This window comes from Panthera leo, chromosome B3 (genome assembly GCF_018350215.1).
Source record: "Panthera leo isolate Ple1 chromosome B3, P.leo_Ple1_pat1.1, whole genome shotgun sequence".
NCBI classification, from domain to species: Eukaryota; Metazoa; Chordata; class Mammalia; order Carnivora; family Felidae; genus Panthera; species Panthera leo.
In genome coordinates, this window is record NC_056684.1 from 52,570,217 (window position 1) to 52,586,996 (window position 16,780).

Genomic DNA, 16,780 nt, shown 5'->3' on the forward strand with positions numbered 1-16,780 from the left:
CTCTAGTTGTGGTTATCTTTAACACAATGGCTGGTAAACAGCAAGCACTGATAAATGGCTTAGGCTTATAAATTACAAAGTTTAAAACTCATTCTAGGTGTGGGCCCAACGTGCTGTATGATTTTTATATCCATGAAGACGTCACCCTTCCCTTTTCATTTATTTTTTTTTCCTTTGGGGCGGTTACCTTTTGTTTTTATTATAAATGTGAAGGAATTTTTGGTTTCTATCTGGAGAGAGATAAAAATACTATATAACTTTCCTAAAAATTCTGTGGGTCAGCAGTTCTTTTATTTCTGTGTACTTTGCAAAGAGGTTGATTTCCTTTATTCTGTAAGATTTAGCCCACAAGGAAGATTCATTCCTTCCTTGAAATCTGTGGGGTAGCCATCCAATTATCTTGACACACTTCCATAATAAGATTTTGTTTGTATTTAGTCTTTCCTTGAATTTCAGCTCACTTTTGTGATTATAAGGAGCCATTTGTGATTATTTTTATCTTTTTTTCTGTATTGTTCAAAACCACGTTTAGCATAGCAGTAGCAGCTCACAGTGATGTGTCATCCCTCCTTTTAGAAATCCTAGTTACCTACATGTAGCTACATTAATCCAGAGATGTGTCACTCAGCTGCCTGTTATAGGGCCCCTCATAATTCCCTCTAGACAGACTGGGAATGCTTTGAGGATTTATTTGGGTTCTCAAGTGGAATTAGGAAAACCAAGTAAATCCTGTACCAGTTACCTTATTACATAGTCAGCATAGCCTTCTCCAGCCAGTCACGAAGACCTGATATTTTTGAGTTCCCAATTGTATAGATCACTTATGGTTGTGTGTGTGTGTGTATGTGTGTATTCAGAAGCAGATCTGTTCATTTCTTTTTATTATTATTCAATTCTGCTATGGGCTGTAGCATCTTTTAAAGCAATTTTCTCTGCCCAGGTGATTTAATGATTTTTTTCCTGTTGCTTTTTCCTTTCTAATTCATCAGTTAATAAAGAATAGAAATTGTTAGATTTATTTCTTATACATTAGTGTTCTTAGGAGATGAGGGTGGAAGATAGGGAATTTCAATGATAAAACTTCATTTTTTTTTCATATTTGTAGTGTGGCTCAAATACACAGTTGCTTCATGTGTTTCAAGAAGACTTCATTATAGGATACAAACCACATAAGGAAGATATGGAGAAAAAGGAAACAGAAATATTTTTTCAGCCATCACAAGGTACTTTTAAAAAATAGTCTTGACTTTGATACCTTAATATTAAAAAAAATCTCCAAATTTATATTGAGGGTGGATCTTTATATCAAAAGTCATCACTCATAATTTTTAGTAACTAATACCATGTGATTCTGTAAAAATTGCTTGTTTGTGAAGAAGGCATGTGAGTGAAAATTACATTTTTTTTTAAATTTTTTTTTTTAACGTTTATTTATTTTTGAGACAGAGACAGAGCATGAACGGGGGAGGGTCGGAGAGAGGGAAACACAGAGTCTGAAACAGGCTCCAGGCTCTGAGCTGTCAGCACAGAGCCCGACGCGGGGCTTGAACCCACAGACCATGAGATCATGACCTGAGCCAAAGTCAGATGCTTAACCGACCAAGCCGCTCAGGCGCCCCGAAAATTACATTTTTAAAGATAGTTTCATTGATGACCTAGATTTTGCCAAGAAAATGTTAGTTATGAAACCTAGTTTAACTGTTTTAAAAAGTAATTTTAATTGTTCAATTCTACAAGTAAATTGTTTTGATTGGTAGTAAGTTCCCTGTGGTGTCTTAAGCAAACCATTTAATTTTAGTGTATTTTTTTTTTTAATTTTTTAATGTTTATTTATTTTTGAGAGAGAGAAAGACACAGAGTATGAGCAGGGGAGGGGCAGAGAGAGAGGGAGACACAGAATCTGAAGCAGACTCCAGGCTCTCATCTGTCAGCATACAGGCTGATGCAGGGCTCAAACTCACAAATGGTGAGATCACGACCTGAGCCAAATTTGGACCCTTAACCGACTGAGCCACCCAGGAGCCCCTTAGTGTAAGTTTTTAAAAGTCCCCAATAAATTGCTAGAGACCATTGATGAATATAGAATGTAAGACATTGTTTTGTATGCTGGATCAGGAACCTCAGATACACTGGGAATTAAAGGTACCACCTCATAATTTCCCCCTCTGATGTGTTGTATTTGTTTTTGTGTTTCAGAAGAAAGTAGTTTTCCATAAGAGCTTTCAGGAATAGACCCCATATGATGTTAGTTGAAACTTTATTATTTAGCTTAAAATGTTTCTTTTAAAAGTCAGAACTTTGTAATTATAAAACAGTCATGTTCTCTTTGAATGTAGAACGTATTTGAACATAGAACAAATAGAATGCTTTCTTTTTGAAAGAAGGAAAGACATATTCTACTTTAAGAATGCATTTTATATGATGAACATTCTTTTAGTTTACAAAAGGTTTCCAGATGTTTTATCTCATTTGGTTATAGATTGTAAGTATCTAAATGGACATATTTAATTTTCTTGGTATAGCTTGTATCACAGAAGTATATATAGATATTTCAGTACAGTATTTCTACCAAATTTATACAGTTAAGTGCCTTTTCTTTAGTGAAAAATAAGAAAGAATGAATTTTTATCTTCTATGAGGCTTACCTTAAACATATCTTCACTGCTTACTAGTAATTTTTTTCCTTTTATGTATTTTGCTTTTTATTTGAATACTTTTCTTCTTGATAAAGTTATTAGTTGTCACATTGTTTTATTTCACTCTCACTAGGGTGTAAAATTACTGCTTTATAGATTTAAAACGTGCTTTTCCATAGTATTTCACCTTTACAAAGATTTAAACTCTTTTATATGCTTTCCAACAGACCTAGGTACTGTTTATCATTCTACTTCTAACAAGAAATTCATGCCAGTCTACTAGAAAATGCTTATAGGAAGTATTTTATTATAATATTTTTAATTGAAAGACTTAAATTTAAAAATATTTTATTTCCTTCTTTTGACATTTCTTTATGTCATTGCAAAATTATGCCAAAGGATTTCCCAATGCCTTTCTTGGTTTTCCTTTAGATGTTGTACAAAATTTCTTTGACATTCTTCTTGATTTTGAAGCTATTTTATTAAAAGACTTAATAGGTAGACTTTCTTTTTTTCCTGCCCCTACCTTATTTTGTACTTTCTAAGTTTTAATTAAAATTTAATTTCTTTTAATTAAGAAAAATGCCTATTACAGACAAAAGTAGAGTGCATAGTCTAAAGATTTTAAGATTTTGTTGCACTTGCTTTACCTATCCTATTTTCTTTTCCTTTTTTCCTGAATATTTTATTTTATTGTATTTTTATAAGTTTTATTTATTTGTTTTGAGAGAGAGCGAGAGAGCACACAAGGAGAGGAGGGGTAGGGAGAGATGGAGAGAGAGGATCCCTAGCAGGCTCCCTGCTGTCAGTGCAGAGCCCAACATGGGGCTTGAACTCAGAAACCGTGACATCATGACCTGAGCCGAAATCAAGAGTTGGATACTTGGACTGAGCCACCCAGGTGCCCCTTGAAACATTTTAAAACAAACCTAGTCATCATATTGTTTCACTCCTGTGTACTTCCATATGCATTTCTAAAAATGACCTTCTTACATGAGTGCTTTTATCACATTGATAAATAACAAAATTCCTCAGAATTGTGTAATACCTAGCCCATGTTAACTTGATTCAGTTGTCTCAAAAATGTCAAAATTTATTTTTTAATTTGTTTGGATCTGTATCCAAACAAAGTTCACACATTGTATTTCATTTTTGAGAGTATTTTAAACTAACGTGGGGCGCCTGGGTGGCTCAGTTGGTTAAGCGGCTGACTTCAGCCCAGGTCATGATCTCGCATGAGTTTGAGCCCCGCGTCGGGCTCTGTGCTGATGGCTCAGAGCCTGGAGCCTGTTTCAGATTCTGTGTCTCCCTCTCTCTCTGCTCCTCCCCTGTTCATGCTCTGTCTCTGTCTCAAAAATAAATAAACGTTAAAAAAAAAAAAAATTTTTTTTTTAAAATAAATAAATAAATAAATAAATAAATAAATAAACTAATGTGACCCCGCCCCCATTTATACTCTCATTATGCCACTTGATGTAGAGAAAGTTATTTTATAGCAATTTCTCTAAGTAGTTACTTGCGGTGTCATTCAAACTTTCTCCTGTAAAGTACAAATTACCTCTGTAGATTTGATTAGATCCAGGTTCAACTTCCTAGGTGAAGCTGTGTCCTTTATAGAAGGACATAAGAAAGAACATCACTTAGGAAGTCTCATTTTTAGTGATGCTAAGATGCAGAAGATTCATATAATAGGTGATTCCAGTGTAATATTTGCCAGCAATCTGCTATATCATGGTTTCTTTTTCTTTTTTTTTAATTTCTTTTTACATTTATTTATTTTTGAGAGACAAAGTGAGACAGAGCACAAGTGGGGGAGGGGTAGAGACAGAAGGAGACACAGAATCCTAAGCAGGCTCCAGGCTCTGAGCAAGCATTCAGCACAGAGCCTGACATGGGGCTCGAACCCACGAACTGCGAGATCATGACCTGAGTCGAAGTCGGTCACCCAACCGACTGAGCCACCCAGGTGTCCCTCTTTTTCTTTTTAAAAAATGTTTATTTATTTATTTTGAGAGAGAGTGCCTGAACGAGCAGGGGAGGGGCAGGCAGCGAGAGAAGGAGAAGTCTCCCAAGCATGCACTGTGCTCTCAATGCAGAGCCCAGTGCAGGGCTCAATCCCATGAACTGTGAGATCATGTCCTGAGCCAAAAGCAAAAGTGGGACATTCAGACAACTGAGCCACCCAGACACCCTGTCTACTATATCATGGTTTCTTCCATTAATGTTTTTTACTCCATTATTTCATTAAGGATTGAAAAGTTATGTTTTCCTAATCTTACCAGTTTTCATTTATTATCTGGAAAGTATTTGTAAAGAAAAGCTTTCCCTTATCAACTGAAGCTATTTGGTTACTTTGAAATACAGAGTTATTTTTAGGAAATGTAGGGTAAGTATTTAGCTCCTTCCCTTTAATTGGCAATTTCAGAGGAAGGAGTTTGTGCCCAAGTTATCAGCAGGTATTACTGATGAATATGATGTTGTTTGGTTCAAGTTGGTCCAAGTTTGTCCTGAGTCCTTTTGACACAATCTCATTGTTCTTGCTAGTTTACTTTCTTTCAGGCATCATAAGTCATCCTAAGCTCAGGTTACAGATATCCTTTGAAAAAATGGAGTCATCCCTCCAAACTGTTCTTTTTAATGAGGTGTGGTATTTAGAGACCACAATTAGACCTCTAGCAGTGCTCATTGAGTTGTCATTGAATGTCAATGAGTTGTCATTATGGATTTTCTTTCCTTTTTATTTTATTTGAGAGAGAGAGAGAGAGAGAGAGAGAGAAAGGGAGAGAATCTTAGCCAGGCTCTGTGCTTAGTGTGAAGCCTGACACAGGGCTCTGTCCCACAACCCTGGGATCATGACCTGAGCTAAAATCAAGAGTCAGATGCTCAACTGACTGAGCCACCCAGGCGCCCTGGGTTTTCATTTTTAAAGACAGTTTTTGCTCAATATCACTCATAAGCAAGGAAATGCAAATCAAAACCATAATATCACCTCACACCTGTCAAAATGGCTAAAATCTAAAATACAAGAAATAACAAGTGTTGGCAAGGTTGTGGAGAAAAAGGAACCCTCATGCATTGTTAGTAGGAATGTAAACTGGCACAGCCACTGTGGAAAAGTATGAAAGTTCCTCAAAAAATTAAAAACAGAGCTAGCCTATGATGCAATAATCATACTACTGAGTATTTACAGAAAGAATATGAAAACACTGATTCAAAAGGATATATGCACCCCTATGTTTATCGCAACATTTATAATAGCCAAAATATGGAAGCAGCCCATTGATAGATGAGTGGATAAAGAGGATGTGGTATGTGTATGTATGTATATACACTCATACATACACACATACATACACACACACAATAGAATATTTTTCAATCATGAAAAAGAATGAAATCTTGCTATTTCCAGCAATATGGTTGGCACTAGGGAGTATGGTGGTAAGTGAAATAAGCCAGTGAGAGAAAGACAAATAACATGTGATTTCACTCATAACTGGAATTTAAGAAACAAACTAACAAAGGGAAAAAAAGAGACAAACCAAAAAACAAACTCTTATCTATAGAAAATAGATGGTTACTAGAGAGGAGGTAGGTGGGAGGATTGGTGAAATAGGTAAAAGGATTAAGAGTATGCTTATTTTGATGAGCATGGAGTATATATAGCGTTGTTGAATCAGTATATTGTATGCCTGAAACTAATGTAATATTAATATTATATGTTAACTACATTAGAAGAAAAAATATAAAAAGTTTTTGCTCTGTGTAGATCTCATTTTCGTATATGAAAAATAAAATTGTCAACAGGGAAAATTACTTCCACAATGCCTTATCATAAAAAAATGCATGAAATTTCTAAACAGTCTTTTCTATATCACCACTACTGCCCCTCCCCATGACTTTTAATTTTTTTAATGCTATTTTCATATAGGAAAATCAAGATAAATGTTACTTCAATTTTCCAAATAAGGAGTTAATGCCCCAGTTACTGTGAGGGGCATCGAGTGAAGCTGACTATGCTCTTGCATACTCTCTTCCCCTTTTGCTCTATGTCTTTCTTCTTTTCTCTCTCTCCTTCCCTCCCTCTCTCTGCCTCCCTCTCTCCCCCCGTTTCTCTTCCTTCCATTCCTTTTGTTTTTTCTTGCCCTTCCTTTCCTTTTTCTCTTATGTGCCCTTTCTTTCTCTTTTGGTATTTTTATAAACTCATGGTTTTCTCTATAGTCAATATGTTCTAATAAATTGCATTCACTTATTCTTTGATGCTCAAATTGTCCATCTTTGACCAATAGGTATACCTTCATATTGGCTTTTGTGTACTTTTGACATAGCCTCATTAGTCTTTGACAGCTACCTAACTTTTGACATAAAAATGAAATATAATTGCTCCTAAATATCCATTCTGCCATCTTCTTCCTAACTTGTATATATATCAAGAGATGTTTTTTAAAAGTATCTTTCTTTTAACCCAATAGAAAAACAACTTAAATAAACTTTTCCTTTGAACAATAGGGTATCGTCCACCACCGTTTTCAGAAAAGTTCTTTCTAGTAGTAATTGAAAAGGACAGCAATAATTACTCTATTCTCCATATGTGGCACCTTCATCTTAAATCTGTACAGGCATGTTTAGGTAAGTAATTGTATTATGTTTGTATGCAGAGATGATATGAAGTGAATTCATTTTACTGAATGTTTTAGGTTGATTAATCCTTTAAAATGAAGATCCAATGAGCTATAAATTGAGTTGCTGGATTGAAGTATGGATATGCCAAGATTTTAATTACAAGATCATACATAATTGATGAAACAGGTTAATATAAAAACAAACCAGTCATGGGTGTGTTAGACATCTATTAAAAAAGTTTGATCAATTTGTTTTTTTCAGTTAATATTTATTGAATTGTTCTAGGTACTGTTCTAGATACTGTTTCTATAAATCTGTTTTTACCAAAGAATTAATATTATGCTTTTCTGTGGATTAATACACACTGCACACACAGTATACATTAGCTTTAGCATCACTCTGAGAAGCAGATTTTCCGTTTATAAAAACATGATGGAACATCTGAAGCTCATAAGTAGAACTGTGTAGAATGTTAAGAAATCCAACAATACATTATTTTAGCCATGGTTTTGCTGTACACATTCATGTTAATTTCATAGCATATTAGAAAATCTGTAGTATGAAGCAAAGAAATTGATCATGGATCTTTCTTTTACAACAAACTTACTTTTTGAGAGATCATTGTTAAAATGAACTGCACAGATAGCCATACCAAACTGTAGCTGCTTTAAACTGGTTAACTCAGAATACTTAAGAGTTTTCAAAAGACTTTATTTTTTCTGGTGGTTATATTATTCAGCTGATTTTATACACATTAAACATTTAAAATACAAGTCAACTAATATATATTTTTTCATTCCCTTTGTAATTCACATTATCATATAACTGTAAATAGCTGTTCTAACTGGGCCATGAACTAGTGTTAGAAAAGCCAAATGATTTGATAGAAACTTTACTTGTGCCCAGTTGAGCCTAATCATTTTGAGGCAGCAGGAATCCAAAAGTTCTTTCAAAAGAAAGTTCTGAAGTTAATTCTTGGTGTTACATATTGTTTCGCAAAAATGGAAGAATAGAGTGATCTTAAACCAGCTTGTCAGGAAGAGAATTTTTAACACAATGGAGTTGGACACAGAACCAGGAATAGTTCTGAAGAGATTAATAGAGGTAGTAACCGATCCTTGTGGTAGGACGGGAAGAATGTGATACCTTCTGTCCCCACTGCTTATGAGGGAAGTGTTCCCACTGCTATTCCCCTAAAGCCAGGGCTAGTATAGAGTTGCTTGCTTACTCTGTTTCTAATAGTAGTAGAAGGTCACAAATAAGAAGATTACAGTAGAGGCAAACAAATAATATGCTCCCTTCAACTATGACAGGAAGCATCTTCTATCTTTTGGTTCTAACGTTCACAAGAGATTTAATATAGTATATATTGTCATTCATGGCTTATACTTGAATATATCAGTGTGTTGAAAATCCTGGCAGAGAATGAAATTATGGGCTTTAAATTTAGATGGGGAAAGAACAGGTTGACTACCTTTCAAGTGCCAGGCACTGAGATAGATAAATACTTTATATGTGTGAGATAGATATTATCTCCAGTGTACTAATGGAATAATATTAAGTAACTTGACCAAGTCCCATGTCTAGTTTATCATAGGACCAAGTTTCAAAATCAGGTTTTCTGGCTTTACAGCCTTTGTTTTTTTTCTTGCTCTTATTTTCTTTCTTAGCATGAGATATACATTAGAAAATTGCCTGGTTTACAGGAAGAGGAATAATATAGTTCAACCTTATTTTGCAGATGAGAAAATAACCAGAGATGGTCAGGTGCCTTGTGTGAGGAAACATATCTAGTTAGTGGTAGAGCTAGGAGTAGTGCTTTTTTTCTGCTGAATACTGATGCAAGTTTGTAGTCTCATTCTCTTTTATGGACAATGTTTTTATATTTCTCATCTAGTGGTCTGCCATTCTAAAGTAGATGGATACATTTGCCATCCACCAGAAGCAAAAGGGGATTACTTACCATCTCTTATTAATCTACAATTAATATACAAAGCAAGCATCATCCTTGCCCTTGATAAAGTCATAGTCTAATTGGAGTAGACAGGCACACAAATAAATAAATGCAATTCAGAGTGTCCCTCCCATGTATCAGAAGCACAGATAACTGAATCTGCTTAGAGATTTATATTCCATTCTAATGTAAAAGCTGGAAACTCTTGGGAAGAAGATCAGGGTCAATATATCTTACAAAGCTAGTCAACTAATAATGTCTTAAAATTGCTTAGAACTTTATTTTTTGTGTTTGTTTCTGAAATCATCTTGTTGCAACACTTGGTAGTCAAGAGGCTGGTGTTTTAGTGTCTTCTTTGCTCCTAGCTAATTATATGGCTTTGGGAAAGTCATTATGCTCTCCAAACCTAAGTTCTTTCATCTACTATGTGAGGTAATACCTTGTTATTTCTCAAAGTTTGATTCATGATGCTATGTTTCAGAAACACCTGGGATGCTTATTAATACAGATTTTTGTGGTCTACCCCAAAACAACTGAATCATTCTTTGTGTGGTGAGGCCCAGGAATCTGCAAGTTAATAAGTTCCACCTCAAGCTTTTGATATTTTTTAAAGGTTGAAAACATTGGACTAGATAACTTGAGGTTTTTTTCTAGCTTTTACATGTGATTAAGTCTGTCTGTGTGATGGAGTTGGTGATAGTAAAATAGTTAAAAATCTGTCAGGGTAACTGAGCAAAAGTCTAAAAATTGGCCTTGTCTCCAAAGCACTTTAAAAAAAAACCATGTTTCTTAAATGATAACAACATATTATTCTAGCTAATGTATATAGTGATGATAGTAATATATTTCATAATTTATTTTCAAAGCTAAAGCTTCAGAAGGTATTTCATCAGAGAGTCTACTTTCAGTCCCTGGACAGAAGAATGTAGACTCTTCTCCAGAAACATCTCCTAGTGTGAGCCCCATGCCACATTCTGCATCAATTGCCAATCTTCAAACTGCTAGTAAACTTATTCTGAGTTCTAGACTGGTATATAGCCAACCTCTTGATCTCCCAGAAGGGGTTGAAGTAATAAGAGCAACACCTTCAGCAGGTAAGGTAACTTTAAGACTGGGTATTCACAGCTCAGAGTGGTCTTCAGTCGTGAAATGCACAAACCCTTCTGAAATATGTGCTATGGTGACAATTGTAATTTTCTGGTAATGACAAATATGTTTAGAAATATGTCTTTATTAGAAAGTTTTCTGTGATGAAGATAATCGGCCTGACAGAAAATGATGTAAATATTTTAATGTGAAGTTTCTTGCCTGCACTATGATTTCCTATAAGTAGGAATGGTATGATAGTACAATTGTAAAGAACATATGTATTCATTTGCAGATAATCAAAACTTTTTTTTTAATTAAGCCTTTTCATTCATGTTGTGCTAATCATGTGTCACTTTTATTAAATAAGTTTGAAGAGGAATTGGCAGATACTTTGGGGAAAAAATGTAGGATATGAGATTATAGTTTGGCTAGCCTAGAATGATACTGAATTTAACAAGGTGGATAACACAATTTGGAGGGCAGGTATATTTAAAATGATCTGTCACTTGTAGAACCATAATTGAAGAGTTCCTAGAATAGTATTTTTTGGGAACTAAAATTGGAGGGTCAAGCCTATTCCAGTTACTGGTGAATGATTTTGAATATGAGGGTTCTTTTATTCATAAGATAGGTTTGAATTCAGAGTTAGAAAGATGACATTAATGGTTTACTCTGGGCTTTTGTGGCTGGTGCAGATATATGGGCCAGTTTTTGAATTTTTCACAGTATTTGGAAAGTTTGGGATGTACTCTATTGGAATTGATAAAAATAAATTCTGTTTTGTAGGGGCTTTATAAAATGCTTTTAAATGTGTTAATTGGCAGTAACACTCCAAGGGAAGTAGTAACATGACTCCTACTGTTTAGATGGAACAGGCTCAGATGTTTAAGTGGCTTTCTCACTGTGCAAAGGTATTGATAGACCAGAACTTGAATCCAGGTCTTCTGAACCCAGTCCTTATCACTGTTACTCCTTAGGTTATAGTTGACAGTGGATGTGTGGTGTTAGCCTTCAGCAGTCAGGAATAAATATGAGGATTCTGGTTCACTGTTAAGAGAATATGAATTAACCCTGGTAAAAATGGTGAGATCTAGCAGTCTGTTTAGCTGTCTGAAAACATTTTGATGGTAGGGGTAGATTGAGGGTCTGGATTATTCGAGGGCAGATTAGGGACATTTGAATGGGAAATTGTAATGACTACTTAAGAATCCACGTGGAGAAAGACAGATACCATATGTTTTCACTCTTATGTGGATCCTCGGAAACTTAACAGAAGACCATGGGGGAGGGGAAGGAAAAAAAAGCTAGAGAGGGAGGGAGCCAAACCATAAGAGACTCTTAAAAACTGAGAACAAACTGAGGGTTGATGGTGGGGGGGAGGGAAGAGAGGGTGAGTGATGGGTATTGAGGAGGGCACCTGTTGGGATGAGCACTGGGTGTTGTATGGAAACCAATATGACAATAAATTTCATATTTAAAAAAAAATCTATGATGAAAGGGGAAGCTGGGTGGCTCAGTTGGTTAAGCTTCTGACTTCAGCTCAGATCATGATCTCATGGTTCGTGAGTTCAAGCCCTGCGTCGGGCTCTGTGATCACAGCTTAGAGCCTGGAGCCTGCTTTGGATTCTGTCTGTCTGTCTCTCTCTCGCTCTCTGCCCCTCCCCTGCTCTCTCTCTCTCTCTCTCGAGAATAAAATAAACATTAAAAAAATTGAAAAAAAAAATCTATGATGAAAATGATTAAAAATGGAGACTGAATTCCAGTGAAGGCATATATAAATTATAGCAGATAACAGATTTAGTGATTAAGGATTGACTTGTTTTATTGTTTGAATTTTATTTTAATGGAATATTCACCTCATTTAAACATAATTACCTAAAAACTAATTGATGATTATTGCATATTTTTGTTTCACCACTGGACTCTTTAAGCTTCATATAGATACTTTAGCCAGTGGACATTTAGTGTAAATTCCTAGTTAAGGGGAGTTTGCAGAATTATGAAGAAGCTTATAGTGGCTTTGGATTTATCACATTCTAGAACTTGATTGTTAGCATTTTATTTTATGGTTCTATTGTCATGACTATCTGATTTTTCTTTTTTAAGGCCATCTGAGTTCTTCTTCAATTTATCCAGTATGCCTCGCACCTTATTTAGTGGTTACAACTTGTTCTGACAATAAAGTACGCTTCTGGAAGTGTAGTATGGAAACCAGCCTGCAATGTAAAATTGATGAGAAGGAAGCTTACCATTGGAGGAGATGGCCCTTGATGAATGATGAAGGAGAAGATAATAGCAGTACAGTGAGCATTGTGGGAAGACCAGTTGCTGTTAGCTGTTCATACACAGGTCGCCTTGCTGTGGCTTACAAACAGCCTATCCACCACAATGGTTTTGTTTCTAAAGAATTTTCCATGCATGTTTGCATCTTTGAATGTGAATCTACAGGAGGATCAGAATGGGTTTTAGAACAAACAATTCATCTTGATGATTTGGTCAAGGTTGGGAGTGTACTTGATTCAAGGGTCAGTGTTGACAGTAACCTATTTGTGTACAGCAAATCAGATGCACTTTTGAGCAAGGATAGATACCTTATTCCGAATATCAAACATTTAGTACATTTGGATTGGGTATCAAAAGAAGATGGCTCCCACATTCTCACAGTGGGTGTTGGCGCTAATATCTTCATGTATGGGCGGCTTTCAGGAATTGTGACTGAGCAGACCAATAGTAAGGATGGAGTAGCTGTCATTACTTTACCACTAGGTGGTAGTATCAAGCAAGGAGTTAGGTCAAGGTGGGTTCTTCTTAGATCTATAGACTTAGTGTCTTCTGTGGATGGTACACCTTCACTGCCTGTTTCTCTCTCCTGGGTGAGAGATGGGATATTGGTGGTAGGAATGGATTGTGAAATGCACGTATATGCACAGTGGAAGCATGCTGTCAAATTTGGAGACACTGAAGCTGATAGTCCCTATGCAGAAGAGACAGTAACACAAGATCATTCTGCCTTTAAATCTAATATGTTGTCAAGAAAAAGCATCGTTGAAGGAACAGCTGTTGCTGATGATGTTTTTTGTTCACCAACTGTAGTTCAAGATGGTGGCTTATTTGAGGCTGCACATGTACTTTCACCTACTCTCCCACAGTATCATCCAACTCAGCTGTTAGAATTGATGGATTTAGGGAAAGTTAGAAGGGCTAAAGCTATTCTGTCTCATTTAGTAAAATGTATTGCAGGTGAAGTTGCAATAGTTAGAGATGCTGATGCTGGAGAAGGAACTAAGCGACATCTTTCCCGAACCATTAGCGTTAGTGGCAGTACAGCAAAGGATACAGTCACCATAGGAAAGGATGGTACTCGAGATTATACTGAGATAGATTCTATTCCTCCACTACCATTATATGCACTGCTTGCTGCAGATCAAGATACAACCTACAGAATTTCAGAAGAAAGTACAAAAATACCACAGGGCTATGAAGATCCTACCAAAAGCGAACCAGAAGATCAGTATTCAGAGCTGTTCCAAATCCAGGATATAACAACAGATGATATAGATTTAGAGCCAGAAAAGAGAGAAAACAAATCAAAAGTAATAAATCTTTCTCAATATGGACCTGCTTACTTTGGCCAAGAACATGCTAGGGTACTTTCAAGTCACCTTATGCACTCAAGTCTACCAGGCCTTACCCGTTTGGAGCAGATGTTCCTTGTAGCTTTGGCTGATACAGTGGCTACCACCAGTACCGAGCTTGATGAAAACAGAGATAAGAGTTATTCAGGTAAAAATTCCCACTAAAATTTATTAAGTTATGAATAGAACCATTTATATAATTTATATAGTGACTCACGTATTAAATTGCAGTCTTTTTATAACCTTGCAGTGAAAAGACTTCTCTAGCTAACAGTTACTGTTAAATAATATGATTAGTTGTAAAAGAAAAGACAGTTGGGGTAGGCTGTGACTTGCACATGATTTCATGAATTTTGATGTCTTTGTGTGTGTTCTTGTATGAGTTTTTACTCTGAAAGTTTTGTGTGATTTTAGATATATGTAGTCTTTTGTTTTTTCAAACATATTGACTCCTGTGACTTATTTTAATTTTTATTTACTTTTAATAATAATAATGGACCATTTGTTAGTTTTACTCTTGAACCATGAGACTTATAGGGACCATGAACTCAACCGTTTCTAGGTATAAATATTTTTTTACAATTACCTAATTTCTCCAAAAAGTCTCTTGAGAAGGAGGTTTTATACATTTTACTATAATGTGTGTCTTGATTAATTTGCTCTAAACCAGAACATTTTTGGCTGTCTCCTGAAACTAGATTCCATTCTCTTTTATGCAGATAGTTGAATTATAAATGATGGCATTTGTGTTGATTATAAATGATGGCATTAGCAAAGGAAACCGAAAATTATTGATCATTCATTCATTCAGTAAATATTGTGGAGGAGTGAACAATGGCTATGTGCCAGGCACTTTATGTACTTTATCATACTTAATTATCACAACAATCTTCTGGTAGGTAGCTATTATTATACTAAATTTTGTAGATGAAAACACTGATCCTTAGGGAGATGAAGTGACATATGAGATCACACAGGTAGTAAGTGGCAGAACTGGGGTTCATATGTGGATAAATCATTGCCTCCCAGCCTGTACCCTTACTATTTCACAAGATTTCTAAATTTGACGGTAAAAGACTGTTCCTCAGAGCTGCCTGGAATATCTCTCTTCATATAGGTTTATATACTTAAATCTCCAAAGTTTTCTCTTCGTAGATTAAAATAACTAGAGACCTTAGGTTTTTCTATGACCTATTTTCTAAATGTGTTAATTTAAAAAATTCTGATTATTATGATAAATTGTGTGCAATAGAGCAAGCTTCTCCCCAGAATAGCCTTAAGCCTTTTTTGAAAATTTAATATACATCAGAATTTTTACTCTGGGATATTAAGAAGATAAATATACCACAATCCATGAAAAACAGTTTAAACTTTCGGATACAAAACAATATGATTGGCTAGGCAGTGTAAAAATGGCTCTTCCTGGTTACAGTGGACTTTCATGAGGTAGATAAGGCAGGAATTAATGTCTCCATTTCACAGGTGGGGAAGTGAAGCTCAGAGTTTAAATATGTTGCACATCTCAGTGAATAGATTCTAAGCAAATGGATTCTTTTAAATGGAATTAGAGGCATTCCTGACTCTTTTCTTTTCTTTCACACCCCATATCCAGTCTCCTGACAAATGCTACTGGTTCTTTCATATCCAGAATTCAGTCATTTCTCACCACCTCTCCTGTTAACACTCTGGTCCAGGTCACTGTCACCTCTTGCCTGGTTATTGACGGTCTCCTAAACTGCCTCAGTCTTGTCACCTCAGTCTCTTCTCACATAGGATCCAGTGATTAATCACATTTAATCTCTCTGGTGCTCAACATACATGAGTGGCTTGCTATCTCACTTTAGACTAAAAGCCAGAGATCCCTGTGTGACCTGTGTTCATTTTCATTCTACTACATTGGCCTCCTTGCCAATGTACAAAGTACACTACGCACATTCCTGTCTCAAGGTCTTTGCACATATTGTTTCCTCTGTGTAGAATGCTCTTTTTCCAAATTTATGCCTGGCTCATTCCCTTACCTCATCAGATTTCTGCTGAAACATCATCTTCTTGGAAAGTTCTTCCCTGGCTATACTTGATAAAATAGAACCTTCTTACTCCAGTACTCTCTGTCAAACCTATTTTTTATCTCTCTATAGCATTAACTTTCCACCAGATACTTTTTGTTTGTTGTTTCTGTGTCCTAAAATATAAGCACTATAAGAGGAAGGATTTCCTCTTACTCACTGCCAAATCCCCAGCACCTAAACTATGACTCACCTGTAGTAGATGCCTGATTTGTTGAATGAATGAATGAATGAATGAGTGAGTGAATGAATATAACTAATGGGAAGTAGAGCTGGAACTTGAACTTTGAGAATTTAAAACATTTTATTTTCTTCTAGAAAATATTATTTGATTCAACATTCTTAGCACTTTCTAAGTGGCAGTTACTGGGCTGGGTGCTGTTAATAGTTTTGCATTGCTTTTTCCCAACAGTGGCTATAGTTTGATTAAGCTCACCATACTTTCATACCTTCATGCAACTTGTAAATAAGAGTAAGTTTGTGGAATTAGGTTAAGATTCAGCCTTAACTCTGGAAAACTAGCCTAGGGAATCAAATTTCAAGTCTTTCATGGTACTATATTTCAGTTGAGCTAACCAAACTAGAAGATACTGCCTAATTAATGATAATAATGATAATAATGATATCATTTTAGATATGTAATTCCTATTTTTTAAATCTCACCTAGGAAATGCTTTTTAAAATTATACTTAGCTTACTATAGTTAATGTATTCTTTATTGGATTTCAAGATTTCATTTATTATGAATAGCTATAATGACTATTATTACCTGTACTA

The 16,780-nt window shown here is 35.5% G+C and overlaps 1 protein-coding gene across 3 annotated transcripts in view; it reads left to right on the forward strand.

The window, feature by feature from the left end:
- The window catches only part of DMXL2 (Dmx like 2), a 151,434-nt gene that overhangs the window by 92,714 nt on the left and 41,940 nt on the right, over nucleotides 1–16,780 (forward strand). For all 3 annotated transcript variants that reach the window (XM_042942020.1, XM_042942021.1, XM_042942023.1), the window contains 4 exons: nucleotides 1,106–1,223; nucleotides 7,146–7,265; nucleotides 10,080–10,307; nucleotides 12,409–14,085. In XM_042942020.1, the coding sequence (XP_042797954.1) occupies nucleotides 1,106–1,223; nucleotides 7,146–7,265; nucleotides 10,080–10,307; nucleotides 12,409–14,085 (2,143 nt within the window). The remainder of the gene's footprint in view (nucleotides 1–1,105; nucleotides 1,224–7,145; nucleotides 7,266–10,079; nucleotides 10,308–12,408; nucleotides 14,086–16,780) is intronic.